This window comes from Zootoca vivipara, chromosome 5, assembly GCF_965207765.1.
Source record: "Zootoca vivipara chromosome 5, rZooViv2.hap1.1, whole genome shotgun sequence".
In the NCBI taxonomy this organism is placed as follows: domain Eukaryota; kingdom Metazoa; phylum Chordata; class Lepidosauria; order Squamata; family Lacertidae; genus Zootoca; species Zootoca vivipara.
Window position 1 is genome coordinate 85206869 of NC_142588.1, and position 26650 is coordinate 85233518.

General features: G+C 43.3%; 1 protein-coding gene across 4 annotated transcripts in view; it reads left to right on the plus strand.

The window, feature by feature from the left end:
* NAALADL2 (N-acetylated alpha-linked acidic dipeptidase like 2) overlaps window positions 1-10290 on the plus strand; it is a 784863-nt gene extending 774573 nt beyond the window's left edge. For all 4 annotated transcript variants that reach the window (XM_035134128.3, XM_035134127.3, XM_035134124.3 and 1 more), the window contains one exon: window positions 772-10290. In XM_035134128.3, the coding sequence (XP_034990019.3) occupies window positions 772-970 (199 nt within the window). In that variant the 3' untranslated portion in view covers window positions 971-10290. The remainder of the gene's footprint in view (window positions 1-771) is intronic.
* Window positions 10291-26650: the final 16360 nt, after the last annotated feature.

Genomic DNA, 26650 nt, shown 5'->3' on the forward strand with positions numbered 1-26650 from the left:
ACACTCTTCTGAGAACAGAAATTCTTTGAATACTTTATCACGCACTGTGGCTGAAGAAGCTAAAGCGCTATTTCTGGTCTTGCAGTTATTCTGAGTTTTCTCTATCAAAACACTTTATTACAAGTCAGTCGTCCATTTGATTTGGAATGGGGAACTCCATTCAGAAACAACCCTGCTCTGTATGTGCATTATCCACGAACCAAACTATCACATAAACTAACATTTCAGAAAATCCTCCCTTTGTGAAAATTATGTATCCAATTTTGTGGTTCACTGTCCCAAACACGCAGTATTACTTTTTGACGTGGCAATAATATTTGGGAAAATCTTTGGGGAGGTGTTGCATGGCTGTACTTACAGCCGTGTAAGATTTACATTAGTTCCTTGGGGATGGGGAACACCCCGGTGAGATGAAAGAACTATTGAGTATGGGGATCAGGCTGTTATTCTTCTCAATGAGAAAATGTTAGTGGGATGTCGTGGGGCTGGGGCTGTGATATATATTTCATCCTGATTGACGATGTTTCCTTTGATAAGATTTGTAGATGTACGCTCCTGGAGCGATGAAGGGGCACACTTCTGGGAAGGCAGATAAAATATACACAGTCGACTTCTGAGCTTGCCGCGGGTTAATGTTACAGTAGGTAATGTGTATCATTTGTAAAACGTGGCTGCCACCTGGGGGCATCATCGATGATTTCAGATGATTTCAGATACCTGTTTTCATCTGTTTGAGTCAAGCATTTACTGTTTCTTATTGTTCTTTTTCAGAAACATCCTTTACAGGCTGGATGAAAGGACACACCAATTTTCAGTACTGCTAGAGGCAGTGGAACACTGCAAGCTACATCAGTCAAATGAGACTCTTCAAGCAGCATTGTCGAAAGTGCTCAGCAGCCTCAATTCAGCTCAGGTTTCTTTCAAAGCAGGACTTGATGTCTTTCAGGCTGCCTTACTGGGAAGCAAATGAAGATTCTGTCTTTTTCACATGTACACACACACACACACACACACACACACACACACACAGAGGAAGAGCTTTGTTTACATTTTGCAAAGGAAAACTCTGAGCTGGACCAGAAATTGTATGTGGTTGAAACCTTTCCTTTCTTTTGTTTTTTGACTCTTTAAAAGAGTCCGTTTCACGGCACCATTTTGTACAGTTAGATAAATCTGAAGCAGCCTTTTGCACTGTTGACAATTTATCATGTACTTCAATTTCCGAATGATATATGGAGGAAAGCTAACTCTTTGGAATGTGTTGGTACACACAAAATCAGCCTTGTAAATGAGCCCACGAAAGCCAGTAGGCTGCAAAGCAAAGGACTAGCTTGCTGTGACTGTCAGGAGAGGACAAAGGGCTGTGTACTCCTTGCAGAAGCCCTCTCGTTCACCTTCATGGAAGTCCATGTACTCACTAGGTGGGTGCTTAGATATAAGGTGGAATATCTCTGAAAATTTCATCTGCTTTATTGAAAAGATGGGGGTGGAGATTAAGACTCAATTTCATCATAAATGGGGGGGAATAGATCTTCGGATTTAGAAGATCAGATTTGGACTCAAATAACAAATTGAATCGGGGTGAAACAGAACGGATCTGAAACATATTGGGCAGCTTCCAAATACTAAAGATACAAAGCAAATCTTGTTTCTACAAGATATCCCGTGTGTGTGGATACACACACATACAGCCTTGTATTAAAGCCCTTGCCTATACTCCCGGGTATAGGGCGGTATAATAATAATAATAATAATAATAATAATAATAATAATAATAATAATAGCATTGATTTCTGTGAAGGCAATGAGTGGGCTGGTGCAGGAGAGATGAAGCTGACAACCAGTGCATGTCTTTAGTGGGCTGAATTTACATGCATCCATAGTCTTTCACTTTCTCAGTTGAACTGCGGCCCGCCCTCCATTCTGTATCACAAACTTCTGGTGAAATTATCTGTTTCAACAGTGGTTTGCCAAGTAGCATTAGGGACTGCTGTTCAATGAAAAGAGTCAACAGCAGAGCAAGTTGACACAGAATTAGTAGATCTTGGTCATGAAACCTTACAGAGTGATGAGGGCACTTTGCAAGGGCCACTATGCTGATTACAGGCACCTGTATGCATATTGTAAAACTTCCATCATAAATATCTTCAGGTTTCACTGATTAACCCCTTATTTATAAACACACTTTACCCTTAACTAGCAGCAAGCCAGGTCTGGCTGTCGAATTACACCAGCAATACTGAACAATCCCTTCTTTGTATTCTCAGACCATTCTCAAGCTGCTTACGTTTTATAGACATTTAGCATTAAGAATTAAGCTTTCCTCACCTTGAGGTGGCTAGTGAGTCAATCGTGTCTCCTGTGGATGACAAGGTTAGTCAGAGTCATAAAACAGTGTTGCTAGTATTGTTCTCCGATAAGAAAGAGATGTTTATGGACTATAGCTGTCACTGTCTTATCTTCATGCTTATGCACCATGGCTGTGCTGCCCAGGAGACATAACGCTGGCAATATTGGATGTGGTTACATTTCTCATTCTTAATCTCTGGCTACAACCAAGATGGCAACATACATACGGCATTGTGAGGTATATCCCGGTGTTTGCTTGAACTGCCAAGTTCAAGAGATGTGCATGCAAGCCCAAGCCCAACATAATTGTGTGTACCCACCCCCAACCTAGTCACTGTCATTTCCTGTCCTGCCACAGGGAAATTCTTGCTTGAGTATGAGTACCGCTCACCACGTGATTGGAGGCCCTGAAAATGCACAATAACCAACTGGACTGAGAATTCTATCTAGGTTTGAGTGAACACAAGTAGGAATCCCATGCAGACCTTCCCTTTGCAGATCAGGCATGCTCTGTGCAAGGGCATTGAAGGTGGAGTTTGCACGCATGCCACAGCCCCACCCCTGGCAGAGTTTCATACTCATGCTCAGGCAAACACCTGAACACACCTATGGCTACTGTCGTATCACATACAACTGGGGATGCAAAGTACTGCTGTTGTATATAGCAGAAATTCACCCCCTGAATTGTTGGCTGGCCTCTCAATATGAGTCAAGTGTTAGGCAAGATATTCCCAGTGGAATCAAAACTGGCACCAGCAGAGTCGGACTATCAGGGGGAATGCAACTGAAAATGGCAAATCCACAGTGAGTGCCATGGGTATCCTGAATTCAGTTTCCTAACAGGGAGAGATTTCTGCTTTCCTGTCAAGAACCAGTACATATTCAGAAACCAATGGCTTTGAGTTTCATTGTATTACAAGTATGGCCATACTGCACTAAGAGTTCACCATTCAGCAGCTTGAAGGTGGGCTGCAATATTTGTAGACATTATTTGCTCATATAGATGTAGATCAATTTACTCAGGGACCTGAGACTTTCACTGTGAGCTCACCTTGCTTCATGGGTGAGCCAGCCCTGAATAAAGAGTGACGTCAGGATTTGCTGCCCCTTTGGATCCTGCCATCTGAGGCGGTCACCTCACATTGCCTTGTGAGTGGGCTGGCCCTGATGTGAGGTCTTGTCTAATATGTGATTCTCAGTGAGAACTTAAATATGCTCCTCTTGTATCCCTGTTAGGTTTGTTGACACACATACACCCTTTTCAAATGCTGTCCATGGCTCTAGCATTTATTATTTGGAAATTTCATAAGCTCATGATTATTCCCTAACTACGTTCCTTAAGTATTTGATCTATTTTTAAGCAACATTTTCTAGTTTGATCCATCAGAATCCATATTAGGTCAATACCTTTATTAGGTCAACAAAGAATGTCATAAAATAGTGTGCAAACTTCTGAGTTCTGCACTCTTCATCAGGCTAGATGGTATATAAGTGGGGAGAAGAGGGAGGGGAAGAGAGAGAGAGAGAGAGAGAAGAGAGAGAGAGATGGAAAAGCCATCTGTGTTTGTGTTGGGAGGAGTCTTAAGGTGGAAGGCGGAAGAAGGAAGCAGGCGTTCAGCTGAGTGCCTGTGAGGCACTATGCAAGTTTCAGGTTGTACCACAGTCTACTGTGGCTGAATGTTTATGTGCTGAGAATGAACCTAGCCTCCCCAGAGCTCTTATCCTCCTTTCCTGCCCCTCCCTCTGGTTCAGCTGTGAGGAGATTTGAAGCATTGACTTCCAGTTTCAATTAACCACAGTTTAGTGCTCTGTCCAAAATTGTGGTTAATTTCAAGCATGGTTTGTTTCGACTCTCCACCTTTGTAAAACTCAGTTTCAGACTGGCTTGTTTCAAATGAATCATAATTAAGATTAGCCACACCTTGTGTGGATTCACACAAAATTGGATTCAAGAAATCGGGAGTGAAAGATTCCCAACTCCTTTTGAAGGCCATCAAGGGGCAAAGAGAAGATAAGATTGTGGAAGCATAATGCCTGGCAATATGAAAAGCTCCATCTCATATTGCTCCAGGGCAATATGAAAAGCTCCATCTATGATGCCTGATGACCTGTGGTGGCTGGTGAATTCTCCTTACCCACCAGAGTGGGAGGCAGCCAAACTTGAAGGTGGCCTCCAAAGAGAATATCACAAGCACCCACAAACCCGTGGTACTCTTTTCTTAAGCGTGGATGGGTGAAGTGAGCTCTCAAAGATCATTTTTAAGCACTTGCAAAAGGTCATCGTGAGCTACATTCCAACACTGATTGCTACCTTCAAGTGCCCGTAAGCTCAATATGAGGCCTTGGCTAGATTGATAACAGGACATGGCTCCAAATAAGTTGTGACCTATATTTAATAGAGGAGAGTGGCTGATAACTGGATTAGCTGCCGGGGCAAATGTAAAAGCTGTTATTGAGGTTTGGGGCTGGTGTCTCCTCCTCTTCCAATCTGTGAAGCTCTCTCTCATGAAAGACATTTATTACAGAAGGTCATATCTCTCTATCTCTCTCAGCCTCCCATTACAAACTAGAGAAGGTGACCAGCTTCCTCTTTCCTGCTCTTTTGCCAGACTCCTATGTTTAATCTATTCATGTAATGTCAGAGCCTGCAAGGGAATTGGGGCCGTCAGTTAGTGCCAGCAAACCAGCTGGCATCTATACACATCCCCCCATCTCCAGCAGCTCACCCACAACCCAAACCCGTTTGTTCAGAAGAAAGTCCCATTGATTTCAATGAGTTCTTTCACCTAAGTAAGTATGCTATAGACTGTATCCATTGATAGGACATGTCCTCTGGGGCCTTTGAGGAGCATCAATAAAGTAAGGTGCCAGTAAATCATAACAGGCAATGTCATCAGGATTAATTTTGGTATTGACCAGCAATAAATTAAATTTTCTCTTAAAAGTAATAATTCAACAGGCACCACCAGACTGCTGAGGCATTCTTTGCTAGTCATTTGCCAGTATCCAGTCTATAACAAACAGTGTTGAATGATCCCACAGCCAGAAAACTTTATGGCTTATATATTTGTGTGTTTAAGGTGGATGAAAATGAAATGATAATGAATAAGCTAACATGATTTTATTTGTGCATATTTTAGTGCCCCCATAAAGAAGATAAAATACAATCAAGGCAGGCAAGTAATAAGAATACGGGGGAACTGGGATTTGGGTACTAAGTTCATGATGGGCTGTAAATTGTTTTTAACGTCTTAGGGGATAAAACCGTAAAATCTATAGTATGTGCGTGTTAAGCAGATGTATATACAATCACAAAGCACACACAAAACTGCCTAGTGCCTTAAGCCCTCTTCAAGCATTCTGTATTCACGTTAAGTAAACTTGTGAGGGTGGGTAGCAGGAATGAGTGTGATAGCTCTGCACCCACGGCTATCCTGATCACTCACCTGGAGAATAATCTCCTGAAGTGAGGAATTGCCTCTACTTGTAGAGGTTCGCTGGAACCCTATCAAAGTAAAAATACAACAAGTGCAAGGAAACTTTTGCCTTCTGGACGTGACTGAACTACAGTTCCCATCATCCCTGCCTTTGGCCATGCTTGTTGGGGCTAACAGGAGTTGTAGTTCAGCAACGTTTGGAGGACCAAAGCTTTCGCACTCATAGAAAATGGATTTCCCAACCTCCTCTCTTCTGCAGCCCCATGTGTCCTTCCAAAGCCACTCCTCAGGGTTGGGTGGGGGCTCTGATTCTGAAACAGTATGAAACATGGCACAGGTTTGAGCAGGAAGCTATCAAACCAGAGGAGGTGCCTTGCAGACGTGCGAGTGCCTTTGACTACCGTAAGCAACCTATTGGATATAAGCCATAATGTTGAAGGTACGGAAACCAAGCGTTGCGAGTCAACTCACAGCATCACATCAGTTGGCCTGGAAACTGTCCTGTATTGATGCTTACTGCATTCATTCACAGTGGCTGACTATGTGAAAGGGGACAAATACACAAGGTGGTTTGAAAGCAGCCTGGATCCTGCATCCATGTTGTGCAAAAGGCTGTGAGTCCCCTTTGCTGTCTTCACTGGGGTAGAGCAGGAAATGGTGCAGCTTGAGAACTTGGCCATGAAGCACATTTCACGAAGGCAGCGTTCACACTTTCAAATTGTTTAGATGTCCCGACTTCAAATCTCACTTTGCTCTTCTTCATTTTAAAGACTGCATGCTGCCTGTTATCTGATGCCTTCAATGTCTGTGACAGGCAGAAGTGAAACGACGGCAGTATTGTACTGAGTATTGTACAAGTCTCTCTCTGGAAGGAGATTCTAAAGTGCATTTTATATAATGCACCGGGGTGACTGTCTTTACTATGTCTTTATTATAGTCACTCTAGGTATGCAAGGCACTAAATGGAGGGAGTAGAATGGGGTTTTTGTAATAGCATTCCAAAGACACAATAAATCTGCCTGTTTGGAATGTACTGTGGGGAGAACTGTTCAGCTTAGAGTTCATTCTGGGTCTTGCCTTTTTCTTTTTTTAAAAAAACAGCAGCTTTTTGTTGCACCCTGGATGTTTTAGCCATTTAGACTCGGGTAGAATTAGGACTACTTTTAATATATATAAAAAATGCTGCTTTGAAAATGCGGTGCATAGTAGGTTGAGCATCCCTCCTTCCACGAGTAAAGAAGCTATGAATTTAGTCATTTAGTTTAGCCATTTTATTCACAATCTGAGATGTAGTAATGTATCTGTCATAGAAAAACCCCATTGAAGAAGATTACAGTGGTTACCCAGACCTCATTGATGGTTGTGAAGGGGCCTAAAAATGTAGGTCCACTTGCAGTTAACTGCACATTTTTAGAAACTTGCTTAGAACCTGTCCCTGTCTTCTTCTTTTTCTCCAGAAAAAGCGGCTGTGCAGGACTTAGATTCAGATCCGGGCTGAGGTGTGTGGAGAGAAGAGGGCATTAGTATCTACCTCTGGTTATTAGGAGGGATAAGTAGCATTGCAGTGTGGAGTGTTCATCTTCAGTATGCCAGCCAGCCAGCCAGCCATGCCCCCTTCATAATGCTCCATTCTGACCCCCCACCCCAGCCACCCACTCCCAAAAACCAACCAGCGTTCCATGGCCAATGGGCACGTTCATCCCTTGCTACAGATGTTTTGCAGGACATTGTCTCCTTAGCGGTTTTCATAGAATCATAGCATCTTACAGTTGGTAGATGACCCCATGGGTCATCTAGTCCAACCACCTGCAGTGCAGGAATCTCATCTAAAGCATCCATGACAGATAGCCACCCAACGTCAGTTTGAAAACCTCCAAGGAAGAAGAGTCCACCACCTCTTGTGGGAGTCAGTTCCACTGCTGAACAGCTCTACACTTCTGGAAACCCCTGAAGTTCCCCCAAGCATGCTAATACCCACGTCTTATTTCAGCATAGCCACATTTTGGGTACATAGCCATCATCATAATTCGTCACCCGAGTTTTCTATTTGCATATATGATGGTAAGATAGCAGGCCCAGCAAATGCTCTTAAGAGGCATGCTCTGCTTAACCTCGGTTTTCTAGAGGAGGCCTTTGAATCTGATGTGCAAGGTTGCTTCCATCATGAACATAGAAATCATTTCTTCTCCAGCCACCTGAAATTGTGCCCCTGGCATAGTCCAACGTAGTATGTACTGCCAGTGCAGGATGTACTTACAGAGCTGCGAATCCAGCACAATGCATGCTGCGCTGGTTTGCTTTCTGAGTGCTACTGCAAGGTATCAAGAAGTCCCACTTACGAAGGCATTCTGAAATCCAGTTCTTGCAGTGCTTTGCCATTGATAATCGCATGTCCACTTCATTTCGTGCTAACAAGTCAGTGTTGGTAACCAGGTTAGAGGCAACAACCACACGAAGCTGTGAATGTTGGGAGATAAAGGGCAGAGAAAAGAATGCACTCATTCACACAGCGCATAGCCAAACTATAGAATTCGGTGCTACAAAATGTAGCAATGGCCACCAACTCAGATGGTCTTAAAAGATCTTGAGATAAATTCAGAGAGGATTGTTGAATAGTGAGTAAGAAGGATGAAGACGCAGCTCTCAAAACAACCAGCTCTTTATTCTAGCTCTGAGTCCCAGACTGAACAGTAGCTTAGCCAACTGGCTTATATAGTACTCAGTAACTTGCAACAGTAACAAACTTCCCCTAGCTACCCAATCCGTGAACAGCACTCCCAATCCTCCATTTGCATGTTGTGGACCTGAGTGAGAACTGCAGCCACGGTGGCCAGAAGGAGTACTGCAGTTAACTTAATATATAACAAGGATAAAGCTGCCAATGGTTACTGGTCATGATGGCTGTGTTGTACCTCCAGCTGTTGTCCTCAGGTCCTGCTTGCAGGCTTCCCATAGACATCTGGTTGGCCACTGTGAGAATAGGAAGCTGAACTAGGTGGGCCATCGTTGGCTTGATCCAGCAGGGGTTCTTCTTCTGTTCTTCTGGCTCGATCCTCATTCCCCTGTTACGGGAGCCCCAAAGGGACTTCAGTGGGTCTTGCCATCAAATCTTGCAGGCTCCTGTTGGATAGCTCACTCGGTAGAGCACGAGACTCTTAATCCCAGGGCCATAGGTTTGAGCCCTACATTGGGTGAAAGCTTCCTGCATTACTGTGGGTTGGGCTAGGTGACCCCTTCCAGCTCTACAATTCTATTATTCTATGTCCCCAAAATATAATATAGGATAACAAATCTATCCGGAAAAAAAACAAACCAGGTTTGTATCCAAGTGGCAATATAGGAGGGGGAGGGCTGTTTTTTGACTAGAGAGGATTAAATAATTTTTCATTGCTGCCTGTCTGTGCAATAATGCCACGTAGTAATTGCCTTAAAGGTAAAGGTAAAGGACTCCGACAGTTAAGTCCAGTTGCGAACGACTCAGGGGTTGCGGCGCTCATCTCGCTTTACTGGCCGAAGGAGCTGACGTTTGTCCGCAGACAGTTTTTCCAGGTCATGTGGCCAGCATGACTGAGCCACTTCTGGCGAAACCAGAGCAGCACACTGAAATGCTGTTTACCTTCCTGCTGGAAGATTGATTTATCTACTTGCACTTTGACGTGCTTTCGAACTGCTAGGTTGGCAGGAGCAGGGAGCGAACAACGGGAGCTCACCCCGCTGCGGGGATTCGAACCGCTGACCTTCCGATCGGCAAGCCCTAGGCTCAGTGGTTTACACCACAGCGCCACCAAATAAATTCAAATGTTCATCCCATGGTGGGTCCACCATTTTCCGTGGTGGGTCTTGTTACAAATCTCGGCTTGGTACAAAATGGTGTGAACCAAAGTGAGGCTGCACCAGTTCACAGGATAACATCTGTCTGCTGAGTTGTTTGAATTAAAGCCACACATTTCCCTGAAGAATCATTCCCAAAACAATGCTAATGTATCCCGTATCCCCTACTACACCCTCAAGTTAATAAGCAACCCATGCTAGAGTTGAAAAAGGTGGCTTGTGTCACAGAAGCCATAGTTTTGATATAGTGAAACTAGGAAAGCAATAAATTTCACATGATGTGGAAAGTGTGCAATGAAAGATTGATTTTATAACCTCCTAAAATATGGGTTTAGAGTCTGGGTATCACACTATATATATATATATATATATATATATATATATATATATATTCCTTTCTCAGAATATGTATTTTTTAAAAAATTAAATATATTAATTCAGAAAGACACTGAGAACTGAAATATACACAATAAATGACAGCAGTTTTGATTGTAAAATTAATATTTTTTCTTCCCCTGAATAATGTATTTCTTTTCTAGAGATTAAACTGGATTATGAAGATCTGAATATAATGTACATTGCACTGATGAATGCTGTGGAGATCTTTTTAATTTGCTGTATTTTAATATACTGTTTAATTTTATCAATAAATTAGTCTGTAAACACCTCAAAATGCTGGCTCAGCCTAATGACAAATACGGAAGAAAATACTCCAATTAACTGCACTTGGTAAAATATGAATGGCAGCCTGAGAATATCAAATCAATTTATAAATCACTGAAACCAACACATTGGTAATGGCATGTTGGTTGACTGATAAATCCTGGCAGCAGTTTGTGAAGTGAATGAAGTCTGGGGTACAATGACAGTTTGAATCCACAGTCACAAAGCTCAACGTCATGTGAAGTTTTATTGGATAGCGCCACCGAAGCCTAGAAATGGAAGAAGCAATGGCTGAATGCTCAAATACTCCCATACAAAAATCTCCCTGTTCATACAATGCTAGCTGGGAGAAAGGCTCTAGCATAGACTGCTCTCTGACATACTAGCTTTGATTAGGGATTTGCTAGCATTTGTTCCAGCTTTGCTGGGGTGCCAATGCTCCAGTTGGTCGTGTCATTGATGCTTACCAGCAGGTAAAAGGAGTGACAAGGCAGAGAGGTTGGCAGAGTGCAAATGCACTGGCAGGAAAGCCAGAATGACTGTGCTGGTGCACTTGCACTGCGCTGACCTCCCTGTCATTTCACTGATCCTCCACTGCCTTCTAGCAAGCAGCAACAATGCAACTGACTGGAGGTCAGCTGTGTGCCCTATGATGCTACTGATCCAAAGGCCCCCAGTCCTCCATGGGGGTCTGATCCATAGACCCCTCACCTATATTTGCTCGGAGCTGGCATAGCAAAAGACACACAGGGAGGGAGGGAGGGAGGGAGGGAGGGAGGAAGGGAGGGAGTTGACAGAACTGGCCCTCATCTCACATTTTGGCTGGAGTGAGCCAGCAAAGCCACATACTGTAAAGTCAAACTGGAGAAGAATACAAGGGACATTTGCATTCTTTAAACACATTAAACTATATTCACTTTCAACTGACCTGATCCCATTTTAGTCATCTCCATGAGTATAATTTTTAAAATAATATTTCAATTCCACATTGTCTCCATCACGGAACTCAAGGTGTTGTTGTTGTTGTCATCATCAATTAATTAAAATATGAATCACCTAGTCTCTAGGTGACTTACCATAAAAAGTAATTTTAAAAATCCAGTATAGACAAACTATGGAATAAATCTAGCAATGTATGGAATATGATCTAGCAAATGAACAGGCGAAAAGAACAGAAACCCTTCCTTTGTCATGAGCGCAGTTACTATCAAACTAATCCAACATTTGGAGATAACAAAGGTCTTAAATTGTCACCCAAAGGATGTTAAGAGGGTATCAGCTGGGCCTCTTTAGGGGAACTGCATTCCACAACCCCCTCTCTTGTTGCCGTTGGAAGGGTCATGCAGAGATGGGTCTCTATGGATTATTTTAGGGATCTTAGTGGAATCATCTAGAAAGAGGTGCTCCTTCAGGTACTGGGATCCCAAGACAGAAGTGGCTCACATGGCCAGGACTGTCTTAAGCATATGCGGTGCCAGGATGAAAAGATCCGACGGGCGCCCCCCCCCCCCCGGTTGCCCAGTCCCAGGCATTCAGGAGGGCAGAGCTGGCCAGCCACCTCAGCATCTTGCTGGCTTGGTTGCCCCCCAAACTCGCAGCGCAGAGCAGGAGAGCCCAGCGCAGTGCTCCAACCGACGGGCGGGCTCTTCCCCAGACTCAACTCTCGAGCCCCAGACTCTCGGCCTGGCGCCCTGAGAGCCTAGCGCCTGGGTGCCTTGCACCCCTAGCACCTATGGGTAAGACGGCCCTGCACCTGGCAGTGCAGAGTCACACTAGTGTCTTCTTCCCAGGCAGATTGCGATTGCTTACTAGGAGGGAGAGGGGGAGGAACAAGTCAGCAAGTAGGTTGGTATGGTGCAGACACAGCAGCGGGAGCACAGAATTGGCACCATACATCAGGCTTTATAGGTTTGCAGCTTAAATTGGGCCCAGCCATATACTGGCAGCCAGGGTGCCTTGGCAACCTCCTATTCTTAGGCTCGGTGTATAATCCCTTGCCTGCTTAGGTTCAGGAAGCTTGCTGTGTCATGTGATTTTGGATTATACGCAGATACCCACCCCCAATATGGCTGCAGGTGAAGTAGTTCTGCAGTACCCTCTACGTCAAACAATCTGTCCAGTCAGTTCAATAGTACTGAGACTTACATTATGCTGTGGATGGAAATAGTTTTCACATTTGCATCCATGTCAGTGGGCCACTTGTGAGACTTTTGCTGTTTCCTTTTCTGGACTGGGGTCTCTTTGTTGTTGCTTTAATTATTCCTCCTGGTGTTGCAGAAAGGAGGGACGGTGGTTGGAATGAATTCTTACTAAGATGCTCCATTATTATTATTATTATTATTATTATTATTATTATTATTATTATTCGTTTATTTAAAAGTTCCCATAGGCTTTCTTGAAAACAAGTGGCTAGACTAGAGATAAACCTACACTTTAAGTTGTGTTTACAGTCCCACTGAGATAGATGACCAAGAAAAGGGTCATTAGCACTTATCAAGAATGCAAGCTTTTGTAGAAACCTTCACATCCAAAATTGCTCTTTTTTCTGCTTCAGTGCTTAAACTGCACCACTGGCAAGAATAATCAAGGACAAGATAACCCCTTTTAATTAGTGCAATTAACTAGAATCTCTACAATGCTCATTTGGCTTATAATAACCAAGTAATTTAAAATTAGTCTTCTCCTAGATAGAAGTTATAATTGCCCCCTACAGTTTCTTTTTCAGTAAAGTCAATCCATTAAGAGAAGAGTGGGGAGAGTGATCCCCATGTGGTACAAAAAGGCGAGGGGGAAAAAGGAAAGGAGAAGTAAGGCTATGGTGCGTTGTGCCAGCGTACCACTCATCAACCAAAAATATTAAGAAATAATCCTGTATCATAGCTTTTAACATTGGTGATGTAATTCAAGAGCTGTATCAATGCAATTCAACCACACAATTTTGGATTAAGTTGTATTTAAGGCTGCAGTACAGCTTCCATATATAAAAACAGAAGAGTGCTGCTAGATCAGCTCACAGGCTGATGTAGCCCAGCATCCTGTTCTCACAGTGGCCAACCAGATGCCTAAGGGAAGCCCACAAACAAGGCCCAAGCACAAGAGCCCTCTCCCCCTCCAGCCATAGCTGCCAAGTTATCCCTTTTTTACAGGGATTTTCCCTTATGCTGAATAGGCTTCCTCGCAAGAAAAGGGAAAACTTGGCAGCTATGCCTCCAGCGGTTTCCAGCAGCTGGTCTTCAGAAGCATGGCTGCCTCCAGTTCTGAAAGCAGAGCATAGCCCTCATGGCTAACAGCCATTGATAGTCCTCTTCTCCATGAATTTGTCCAATCCTCTCTATAAATCATCTACAGTATGTTGGTGGCCATCACTGGCTCCTGTGGGAGTGAGCTCATAGTTTAACGATGCACTGTGTGAACAAGCACGTTATCTGTCCTGAAACCGTCCAATATTTAGCATTGATGGCTGTCTATGAGTTCTGAGGCTATAAGAGTGGGAGACAAACTTTTCATTATGCCAGGCACAATTTTATAAAAAGCTTTATTTTTCAAGTCACCACTTACTCACTCTCCTTTTCTCTAAACTAGCACCACTTACTCACTCTCCTTTTCTCTAAACTAGAGAGTCCCAAACGTTGCAACCTTTCCTCATTCAGGAGTTAACTCCATCCCTTTGATCATTTGAGTTGCCCATTTCAGAACCTTTTCAAACTCTGTGATATCCTTTTCGAGGTCAGGCAACCAGAACCGTACACAACTCCTCCCCATTTGCACCAGGGTTGCATTCCCAGACACTGTGCATGTTGGCAGGACATGCATAAGCCCGTCCTGCCCCTCCCAGTTCCACTTTGCCCCCATTCTGCTCTCTTCCAGGGCCAAAAACTTGTGTGTGTGAATGTGGCCACACTAAAGTGATGTACAACAACAGCATTATGATGTCGGCACTTCTTCTTGGCAGAAACATGCATAGGGTAGTGCCTCAGCGTGGTCCAGTTAGCAATTAGGTAAAGGGACCCCTGACCATTAGGTCCAGTCGTGACTCTGGGGTTGTGGTGCTCATCTCACGTTATTGGTCGAGGGAGCCGGCGTACAGCTTTCAGGTCATGTGGCCAGCATGACAGAGCCGCTTCTGGCGAACCAGAGCAGCACACAGAAACACCGTTTACCTTCCTGCTGTAGCGGTACCTATTTATCTACTTGCACTTTGACATGCTTTCAAACTGCTAGGTTGGCAGGAGCTGGGTCCGAGCAACGGGAGCTCACCCCGTCGCGGGGTTTCGAACCGCCGACCTTCTGATCGGCAAGCCCTCTAAATTAGCTTTCCCCAACCTGGTGCCCAGACACACCCATTATCCCCAGTACATACATGGTGGCTGTGGGTGATCAGAAGCGTTGACCAAAGCTTCTAGAGTGTATCGGGTTAGGGAAAGTTGATCTAGAACTTGTTATCCTTGATGAACAAGAAAAAACAAACTATTTACCCTTCACTTCAAGGTGTAGCATTGATGGACCGACTCTGTCCATCCCATACATCTTTGGACAATGCCAGTGCAAAGTGGACTCCAACCAATGGAAGTAGCAATGGGGAAGGGTCGAGGTTCAGTGATAGAGCATCCACATTGCATATAGAGTATCCCAGTTTCAATCTCTAGAAATGTCAGCTGAGCTGGGAAAGACTCTTGCCTGAAGTCCTAGAGAACGACTCCCAGGCGACATAGACAATACTGAGCCAGACAGACCAATTGTCTGCCTTGGTACAAGGCTTGGTCCTAATGAGTCAAAAAGGTTGTTGTCAACCATCTGCAGAGCTATCAGATACCAGCATGTACCAGCAGTGGGAAAGCCCACTGATTCCCTGAGATTTCTGAATTTGAGCCAATGAAAGGATAGTTTCATTGAAATAGAAATGTGCAGAAGGTAGATCCCTGCAGCTTGGGACCCTCGTACCTACGGGACCGCCTCTCCTGGTATGCCCCGCAGAGGACCTTAAGGTCCACAAACAACAATATTCTGGAGATCCTGAGCCATAAGGTGGCTAGATTGGCCTCAACTAGGGCCAGGGCCTTTTCAGTATTGGCCCCAACTTGGTGGAATGCTCTCTCACAGGAGACTAGGGCCCTGCGGGATTTGTCATCTTTCCGCAGGGCCTGCAAGACAGAGTTGTTCTGCCTGGCCTTTGGGTTGGATTCAGTCTGACCCCTGTGTTTTCCTCCCTCATAGTTTGGATTTATGGACTACTTAAAATGAGGCTGCATTTTAAATTTTAATATTGTATTTTAATTAATTGTTTTCTTTTCTTTTCTGTCTTATTGTAATTTTATTGATGTTAGCCGCCCTGAGCCTGGTTTTGACTGGGGAGGGTGGGGTATAAATAAAATATTATTATTATTATTATTATTATTATTATTATTATTATTATTATTATTATATCTAGCAGCATGTGTCTCTGCTGTAATGTGGCCATGCCGAATTGTTTTAAAACAGTAACAACTAAGAAGCTTTATTTTCTCATAGGCTGATAAAATTAATTAGGATTTGGGGGAAGAAGCAGGAGTGGTTCTCCATGATTTTAGACAAGGGTCTCCCCCAGCCCCATTTGGAGAGGCTGGGGATTCAGCCTAGTTTAACTTTTTAGTTAAAAAGAACATGCTGGAAGTTACAATGTTCCTTAATTCTCAGTGTACATTAAATTCACATTTCCCTGAATTTTACACTACGGTTCTCCAGCTAAGTAACGTGTAGAAACATTGGTATACTAAAAGTACTGTATTTCCATCAGCAAATATGTTTCAACATAGACAGGAGTTCAATGAGAATAATTTTAGCAGAAACGTCGTGCCGTGGGTAGGTAATGTAAAATGCTTTTTAAAAAGAAAAATAAGAAAGTAATCATAATAGACTTCCAAAAAGCAAGGAATGCTTTATTTCAACCAGGTCTTCACTGACTATCTGTTTGGTGAATCTTTAGATGCAACAGTAAGGGGGAGGGGGACCCTAAGAAATATATCATATTTGAACTGGGCAAGCATAAATCACTTTTTCTTGATATACCATTCATAACTTGATTCATTGATTCATCTTTCAACAAGACAAGGTCAGTAGAAATAAAATGATTCAGTTTCTTGCCTGCTGGAAGAAGGAACTTAAACAACAAATTCATCTTCACATCTAACCTCATGGAATTTCACATACACATACAGGCTGAGCATAGAAATAGACTTTAGAATAGATCTGTGCACTCCGTAATATTAGCAGGCACTGCAGAATGGCATGGGCATGAAAATGAAGTGCGGAAATTACCTAGGCCAGCAGAACTTTGCTACCATATCATATCATATCATATCATGCTAGAGCTCTGCAGCTAAAGTTTTGGATGATAAATTGAAGCACACAAGTCTTTCACTAACCCAGTGGTGTTGTCAGGGCTGGGCTTTGTGCAAACCAACTTTTGTAGAATCCAAACAGTATGTATTGCCATCTAAATAAACGTCTGTCTTCCTTGACCATTAAATCTGGAGTCTGAAGGACCAGGACTTGGGGATGTCCAAAGAAGCTGAATTTTGCAAAAACTCAGAACAGGAAAAGGAATAACTTTTTTTACAGAGTATATTGTTAAACTATGGAATTCAATCCCATATGCTGTAGTGATGGCGACCAACTTGGATGGCTTGAACAGAGGATTAGATCAATTTACGAAGGATAAGACCATCAATTTCTTCTATGCATAATAGCTATATATTATTACTGCCACTGTCAGAAGCAGTATCTCTTTGAATATCACTTGTTGGGAATCCCAGATGGGAAGAGTCAACTTGTGAGCTTCCCATAGACACCTGGTTGGTCACTCTGAGGACAGGATATTAGACTAGTTGGGTCTTTGACCAGATCCAGGAGGTTTCTTCTCATGCTCTTACCCGGTTGCGCTATTGCCACAATCTGTGGATCGTTTGAGATCTTCTCTCTTGCTTTCCCTACCATTTTCGGCCAGAGGGAGCTTTGTGATGGGCCATTAGTCCCTTCATTAACTTTGTCTTTCGGGTATTGGGGGGACGGAGACGGAATAAAGATTTGTGCAAAATAAAACCAATGGAAGTGGAACAGAAAATACCGGTTGAAAATGCAAATGCATGTCAGAATGGATTGATGTACATCCCTAGTCTCAGGGCAGAGCAGTCAGACACCGGTCTTGTGCATATCTCAACTTAATAAGCTGAGATATGTACATTCAAAGCAGGCCAGTATATCATCGTAGCACCTTTGCTAAATAATTTGGTACTGATGAAATGTGAACACTTCCAGCACTCAGTAACCTTTAAAACCTCTCATTTCTTTGGTCTGTAACTGTGCTCTAGGCAAAGACATAAAGAACTGGTTCAAAGGTTTCTAATGGTTATATAGAAAGAGCTCACATCAGAGTCTTTTCTTTTCTTTTCTTTTTTGTTGCCAAACAGACATACGGTGTTTTACAGGGAGAAGAAATTTACCTGTAACAACTTAATGGTCACCCCAAAACCAAAGTAATCCCCCAAAAGAGGTCATTTCATTTGAAACCCACAGACTGGGACTATGTTAAATTGAATTAATGTATCAACATAGGTGGAGGGCCATGTTTGATGTGATCAGATTTCTCAATGCCTTTTTCTTTGCTAAAATACAGTTTTCAGGAAGAGGAGTGGGAGCCATGGCAAGCAAAGAGAAGAGTGAACTTTTCCATTGGGTCACTTCCCTGAATTGAAACACCCCTCCCCAAAATGCTCTTAGCCCCTATTGGAAGAGAGGTGGAGAAGAAACAGATATCGTGTGTGTGTGTGTGTGCGTGTGTGTGTGTGTGTGTTTGCACATGTATGACCCAACATGTTAGCACTGTCATGTCTACTAACCCTGATGGTTATGGCCGAAGGCAATATGCTTCTGAATACCCGTTTCTGGAAACTGCAGAATGGCAGAGTGCTATTGTGCTCACGTTCTGCTTGCATGTTTCCCGTAATTATCTTGTTGACCATCATCAGAACAGGATGGTGAACTAGATGGGCAACTGATCTGATCTAGCAGGGTCTTCCTATTCTCATGTTGCAGTGGGGAGTGCTGCTGCTCAGGATCCCACCCAGTTTGTTCCATCATCCTGATTTTCTCATTTTGTCTCTTCTAGCAATCAAGTAACATTCCTAGCAACTGTGTACCCTCAATCCTCATTGGATTGTTTCTGCAGTGTTCCAGTCTGAGGGTTTCATCAGCTAAATAGTTTGTTTGTTTGTTTGTCTATTTGTTTGTTACTTCTGCAAACTTCAGGGTATCCCCAAAATGCTGGCTGCTCCCTTTTGTGTGGTGGAAGCATTGCTTTGGCTACAAAAGCAGTGGCACTCGCAGCCTGAACAGCAGAAATTAACAGAATGGTTGAGGGCAGAGATTTTTCATTGCCTGCCCATTCAGCTTCCTTTCAGGTCCACTTACTGTGTGCATAACATTAGTGAACACCATATCCCCACCTCCATGAATTGTTTTCAAGATAGGTAACTCAATCATTTTGGGGGTAGAGGGAGTCATAGCTCAGTAGTGGAGAACATGCTTTGCACGGAAAAGGTCACAAGTTCTATCCCTACCATGTCCAGGTAGGGATGGGCAAGACCCATATATGAAAACTTGGATAGCCATTGCCAATCAGTATCCACCAGGCACTGGTACCAACTTTAGGGGGCCATGGGGGCCCAGGCTCTTACACCGCAGAGCCTTCAACACAATTTCTGGTACTTCATGAGGCCCCAGAAGTAACATCCGAGGCCTCCCAGGCACCGCTGTGGTGTGCACGATGTAAAGCGATATCATGATGTCACAACGTCATGATGTCACATGAGATCACGGGTGTCGTTCAGCACCCATAAGATGTGGCCCAAGCCGGCACCCCTGGCATCAGGGAGAGCAACCTGCCAAAAATGGTTGCACTTCAGCCCCAGCCAGCCTGGCCAATGTTTAGTGCTTATTTTTCTGAGTCATGCAGAGTGCTGCAACGGTTTTGCTATCAAAGCCCTATTGATTAAGACTCCACAAACAAGACTTTGAAGATGACTCTTTACTTGCAGGATGTCAATTATTAGCAAGCAGTAATATTCATGCCAGGTGGCACTGTGGGCTAAACCACAGAGCCTAGGGCTTGCTGATCAGAAGGTTGGTGGTTCGAATCCCTGCGATGGGGTGAGCTCCCGTTGCTCGGTCCCAGCTCCTGCCAACCTAGCAGTTCAAAAGCACGTCAAAGTGCAAGTAGATAAATAGGTACCACTACAGCGGGAAGGCAAACGGCGTTTCCGTGTGCTGCTCTGGTTCACCAGAAGCGGCTTTGTCATGCTGGCCACATGACCTGGAAGCTGTACGCCGGCTCCCTCGGCCAGTAAAGCGAGGTGAGCGCCGTAAACCCAGAGTCGGTCACGACTGGACCTTTACCTTTTAATATTCACGCATATCAAGTCGAATGCAGGGTGTTTCCTCTCCCTTAAGCACAAGAGAGGGTCTTCTTGCTTCTTGCTTCTAAAACCCCTTTGAAGCAGGCCACAAATTATAGCTTGTCTGTCCGCAGCAACTTCTCCAGGCAGTGTGTTCTTGGAGTCTCCACATTCGGAAAAACAATGGCGGAAGCAACCAGGCAACCTCCAATTGCCACCCCTTCTGTCTAAGGCACACGCACTTAGTCAGTCAGTCATTTTTAAAGGGAGTTAACCAATTAACAAAGGGATGATTCATCATTTCGGTGACCTTAATTGGAGTCACAAGATTTTGCAGCTGTTTTACATTACATCGGTTCTCTTTTCCCCAGTACAACTTATTCTTTGTAAAATACATTTCCTAACAAATACAGTACCAGGACAAATATTAACTTATGGGAGTTATAGTCTGCAGAGCCACAGGCCAAGCAACCCTTGTATATACAATACAGAGCTAGGTGAAGAATTGGCCGGGCTCAGTACAGAACTATTTCTTATGTTCCTGTGATGGTCCCGTCCCCCTCAACTCAGCCATGTTTTCTGCGCCTAATTTAGAGCTTGTGTTTAATATTTGTTGTTTGTATCTGGTATGGCATGCTCAATAAAACTAACGCAGCAACCATCTGGCTGTTATTTCATTCTTTGTATGAAAGAGCTGTTCTGTTCTTCATTATCCAGCATGGAAAATTTCCCTGTACAAACAGCAGAAAGGATAATAATTGCTAGTAAATATTTGGTGCTAAATCCACATGAGCTCCACCCCCCTCCTTCTCCCACAGGAAGAAGAAGAAGTGGAGTCATCGAAACTAAATCGCAACTAAATCGCAATTTGGAGCAAGTGTGAATATGAGGAGCTTTTAGCTAGATCAGGGGAATTTCAGGAATAAACTGCTATATTCCTTAGGGGAAATGCAAAACAATGTTCCGTTCCTAGATTTTCACTGGCTTATGTCTGATGCAAAAATCATAGCAAATTTGGAGGGGGATTTTTTTCAGGTGGAGTGTAAGGAAGTGATCCTGTAGTAAAACCCACCACAATGAGCAGAGTTAGGATCCAGTGGATCTCTGGCTGATGTGGGAAGTTAAGCTGAGGCAGAAGTGGCAGAGGGTTTAGAGAAAGAAGTAACAGCAGTTGGGTATATTTGCATTTTTTCCTGTACAAAACTAAAGCATTTATTGTTGAACATTCCACAAATATACCAAATAGTACCCTATTATTTTCTAGCTGGTAAGTTATAAATGATACTCCAATGAACCCCAATGTCAGCAAGGCTAGGATGGTGGAGGTTTCTATAGTGGCAGGGTGAGTCCCTATGGACTTTCTACAAGGGTGGACATCACTTTCTGGATTTGGAAAGAGGGAGCCAAAATGTCAAATGGCCCCTGGGACACCCTCTCAGTGACCATAGGATTGCAGGACCAAAGCTGTTAAATCAGGAAGAATGTAAGTAGCTTGGTAAGGCGAGAGTAAAGAGGCTAGAGTAAAAAGATATTGTCAGGCTTCAGCAAATCGACTTCCTCCCTGGTGGCAGTAGATAAACAGAACAAAGGAAAAGGAGTCTTCTTACCAGTTAGAAACTTTAATAATCACAGAGAGAGAACAACAAACACATCTCCTAGAAATGGTGGTCCTCCCAATTAAGGCTTACACTCCCTCTGTCCCTATTAATCTATGGCACTCCTACGCCTTGTGATCTGAGCTTGTAATCTCTGCACTTTCTGTTCTGACACTTTCTGAGCTCTACTCGACCGTGGGCTGGGCGGAAGAATGCTGTCCAGAGACTGTGAATCTGTTAACCCTCTCTCCCCCGTTTTTCTTCTCCTAGCTGTTACCCATCCAGTATTTCCCAGCTTCTGCCTTCTGAACTATGTCCCTCTGCAAACCGCTGTTCCAAATCTATACTGTCCTCTTGCTCCTGGGAAGATTCAGGACCCTGATCAAGAGCAGGGGGAGGCTCCCGCTATTCCTCCTCAGTGCAGCCCTCCTCAGGATGGTCTATGACAGATATTATTCCTGGCAACCTTGAAAATATTCGCTGTGGAGGTATGGATTTTATTTTAATAATAATAATAATAATAATAATAATAATAATAATAATAATAAGTTTTCATTTTATTTTCATTGCAGCTGTACTGGGATCCTTTGGGCAGGATAGAAATAATAGTAATAGTAATAGTAATAGTAGTAATAATAATAATAATAATAATAATAATAATAATAAATAAAGATTAGTAAAATAGTTTTCTTCCAATGCCTGAAAACATTTCCCATCCCATCTCTCTCTCCCCCACAAAGCATCATCTTTGTATATGTTTACAATTCATAGAAGATAAATTATGCGACAGTGGACCTATTTCATTGCCACTATTCCTTGATGTGCCATCGTCTTGAAGGAGGGTGGGTGGAAATCCTCCAGGCTACGCTCAGAAATATGTGTGCTAACATTGTCGTCCAATTATAACACATAGTGGGGTAGTAAGATTAAACAAAAAAGGAAATTAACTGTTCAATTAATTCACAAATCATCTGCACAGTCTTCTATTTAAAATGAATTTTATTACCGCCTCCTTCTGTGTTTAATTTCATTGTAATAAATAGCCACCTCTCAAACACTGCGAAAGGAGAAACGTTTTAAGAAATGCAGCACCAATTGCTGGATCCAACGGAAGATCAGTGAAAAGGGAAGGGCAGGGATTTAGAAGGGATAAAAACCACAAACTATTGGTTGTGTCCAGCAAAGTCATCCCGTTTGCACAGTCCCTGATGAACAGATTTATTGGGGGGTGGGGGTCACAGAGAAGGGAGAGGGAGAGAGATTGCCGATGCCCCACATCAATTGCTTGGATGCCACAAGTGAAAATGGCCCTGTCTTCAGTGACATGGTAGGATGTTCTGCCCTGCACCCATCTCAAATCAGCTCAACATGGTAGGGAGAGCCTCCGGAACAGAGTGCAGGAGCAGAAGAGAGGAGATTGTTCCATCTAGTAAGCAGAAATGCTTGTAGTGATGGAATAATAATAATAATAATAATAATAATAATAATAATAATAATAATAATAATACAGTGGTACCTCGGGTTAAGTACTTAATTGGTTCCGGAAGTCCGTACTTAACCTGAAGCGTACTTAAACTGAAGCAAACTTTCTCATTGAAAGTAATGGAAAGTGGATTAATCCATTCCAGACGATGAAAAACACCCCCTAAAACAGCAATTTAACACAATTTTTACTGTCTAACAAGACCATTGATCCATAAAATGAAGGCAATAATCAATGTACTGTACTATAAAATAAATAAGGCAGTATTGTAGATGAAAAGAATTAACATTTACAGTGGTACCTCTGATTAAGTACTTAATTGGTTCTGGGGTGCCATTCATACCCCGAAAAGTACTTAACCCGAGCGGCGATAGCGCGCATGCGTGAAGCACCGATAGAGTGTTTCTGTGCATGCGCAAAGCGCACAGATCTCTTCTGCGCATGTGCGAAGCACACAGATCTCTTCTGCGCATGCGTGCGTGGCGGAAGGTCCGCAGAGTACTTAACCTGAAAGTACTCAACCTGAAGTGTACTTAACCCGAGGTATGACTGTAATAATAATAATAAATAATTTATTATTTATACCCCACCCATCTGGCTGGGTATCCCCAGCCACTCTGGGCGGCTTCCAACCGAATATTAAAAACAATACAGCATCAAACATTAAAAACTTCCCCATCCACCCCCTGAGGTCCAGCGCCGAGGGCCTTCTGGCGGTTTCCTCATTGTGAGAAGTGAGGCAGGGCATTCCACAGGGCAGGTGGCACTACCGAAAAGGCCCTCTGCCTGGTTCCCTGTAACCCCGCAGCGAGGAAACCGTCAGAAGGCCCTCGGCGCTGGACCTCAGGGGGTGGATGGGGGTGGAGACGCTCCTTCAGGTATACAGGTATATCACTTTAGTACAATGCTGAACTCCGCCCAGAGTCATCATTTCTAAATTTGCAGGTAGCAAATTTTGGCTGCTTCTTTGGCTTAGGAACCGCATCAACAAATAAAAGACATAATTTGCAATTACCATGCAAACTTTAGTTATCTTTTCTCCTCTTTTTTGGAGATGCAAAAGTGGCCACCCAAAGCCAAATGAATAGCCCTTATGCATCCAGCCAGATGTTTTGTCCAGATTTAGTTCTTCTTTCGATGTTCAATCCCAGGCACAGTCAGTTCATTCCTTGGCTTCAATGAAACACAAGCCAGCCCCTTTTAATTTACGATTATCTAGCACTTTTTATTTATATATAAAAAGCAAATCCCTTCGGCTAAAAGAATTAAAAACAGCCAGCGTACCCCATGCTTTATAAGAAACAAGTGACTAATAATAAAAAAAGCTGTGCAATGAGCAGAATGGCAATTTCCTTGTGGAGGGGGGCGGCGAGCGGGTCCTTCCGTTTTCGGCAAGCAAGGCTCAGCGATGCCAACAGAGAATATAAATAAGGAAAATCAAATCCCCCCCCCATACACACGAGGAAAGTTGGCCTTATCAGATAATGAACTGGCTTTTAGTGATGAGAATGGTAATAGTGCCATTAGCAATGCTGATAACACTGACAATAGCCGTTTGCTGGAGACTGAGCCTCGCTTGCTTTGCAGCTGGTAGGAGAAAAGGCAAATACATGGCAAATGTAGTCATGAACTGTTGAGCTTTTATTAAGGACCTGATTTTGAAGTAGCTGCTAGCAGCAGTGTAGCAGAAGAGGGACGGGAGGAGGGACAGCTCAGTTCTAGTATAAGCAATGATGTCATTTGCTTGAGCGCAAGGATAATTGATGATGATGATGATGATGATGATGATATATTATTTATACCCTGCCTGTCCCTTGCTCTGGCAAACAGATGAGGTGATATAAATTAAATAAATATAATTAAATTGTCCAGTATAATATAAATAAATTGTCCAGTAGCACCTTACAGACCAACAATGTTTGTTCTGGGTATAAGCTTTCGCGTACATGCACACTTCTTCACAGGGGCGTAGGAAGATAGGGACAGTGGGGGAGGGGCGCCCCAAGTGGCGCGATCCCAGGGGTGCCATCGTGGCTGCCCGCCCTGCCCCCAAAACGCCCGCCCTGCCCTTGTGCACGGCGCGCCCCACCCCCAAAATGAGTGCCCCACCCCGCCCCCAGAACACGCGCCACGTCCCTGGGGGCAGCGTGCCTGCTCTCCGCCCCCGGTGGCGGAACATGAAGCTCCTCCGCTGCTTTTTCAGATTTTGAGCATGCACATGGAAACTTATACCCAGAACAAACTTAGTTGGACCCTAAGGTGCTACTGGGCAATTTTTTTAAAAAAATATTTATTTTGATTGCGTCAGAGCAACACGGCTACCTACCTGGATGAAGTGATAGTGAGGCCTCCAAGGGTTACTTTATACTTCTATATCTCCTGCCCAAGGGTAGAAGATTAAAGAGGTGCTGGCCTGGGTGTGAATCGTTTGCAGCCTTCAGAGTACCTGTAATCCTCTGTTTGTATACTATTCACAAGTGTATCCAATTTGCTGATGAAGCCAGAGATGGCGAAACAGGGATAGTTCAATCCGGATATCCTTGTCTTGTTACTTCTCTCGTTTGGATTGATACTGAACTCCATGTAATATCAACAGTCTACGATTTGTTAACTCATGGAATTGTCATATCCTATGTTTGGACTCGATGAACCTTTATATGAACCTTACATGTACTATGGACTTTTGTGTTTGGCTCTACACATTGATTTATTTTGCGCCTAATATTCCATATATATGGCTTGGACTTTAAAAGACTTTAAAAGACCTTTATATTATGTGACTGATTTGGGCGTTATGTGTGTCTCATGTTAAGGTGATTACAGAATATGATATATTAGTACAGTATTGTGATAATCAGCCGGTTACATTTAGTGTGGTGTGAAAATATTGTGTACAGTGGTGCCTCGACTTACGAATTTAATCCGTTCCAAAGGCACCTTCGTAAGTCGAAAAATTCGTAAGTCGAAAAGCGCCATTGGAAATGTGATTTCCCATAGGAATGCATTGGAAACGGAAAAATTCAGAAGTCGAAGCAACCCCATCTAAAAATTCGTAAGTCGAAAAAAACCCTATCTAAAACCGCTGCGGTTTCCGTTCGGATATCGTGAAATTCGTAAGCGTGTGGCCATTTGCCCCATTCGTAAGTCAAAAAATTCGGTTGTCGAGTCGAGGTACCACTGTACGTAGCCCAGATTCATTGTTGTGCATTGAGTGAATCCAAGGGACAACAAAGCCATTGAACTGGAGATAGTCATTCATCTCTATTTCTTTTCTACCATTTCACTGAATTGCACTTAAGCAAATCATATCAGGAGCCTGTTAGGTCTTAATAGCATTGTCTTCTCTACCGAGATTAGTTATTTATTAACTATTCTGTGGTACCATCTTTGTAAATCATAATTTGTCATAATCTTGCCTCTAGCCTCAGTTATCAACAGATTTAACAGAGGCAGCTCTGTTGGTGTAAGGAACACTATTATCTGCTGACATTTACCTACCGCCCTGCCACACAAAGATACAGCCCCATTAATTTATAATCTATGACACATAAAATATACATGCAAAGAATAAATGATGGGCTTTAAAGGCTGGCGTTATAATTTACAGGTGCTGCTAGGTTAATCAAAGCCAGAGTCTTTTTATTTATTTATTTTTCATTACTTAAAAGTTCTTTGGGAAGGGCCCTTGATCATTCATAAACTGAAGAATTAAGAGAAATGCCATAGCCCAGTCAGAGAACATTTCCAGTTAGAGCTGGGATGGAGCCAACCAGTATGGATATTACTGAGCTAGAGGAACCATTGGTCTTGCTCTGAATGCGTCATGTAATTCGATTCAATATTGATCCAGAGTAGATCCAATGT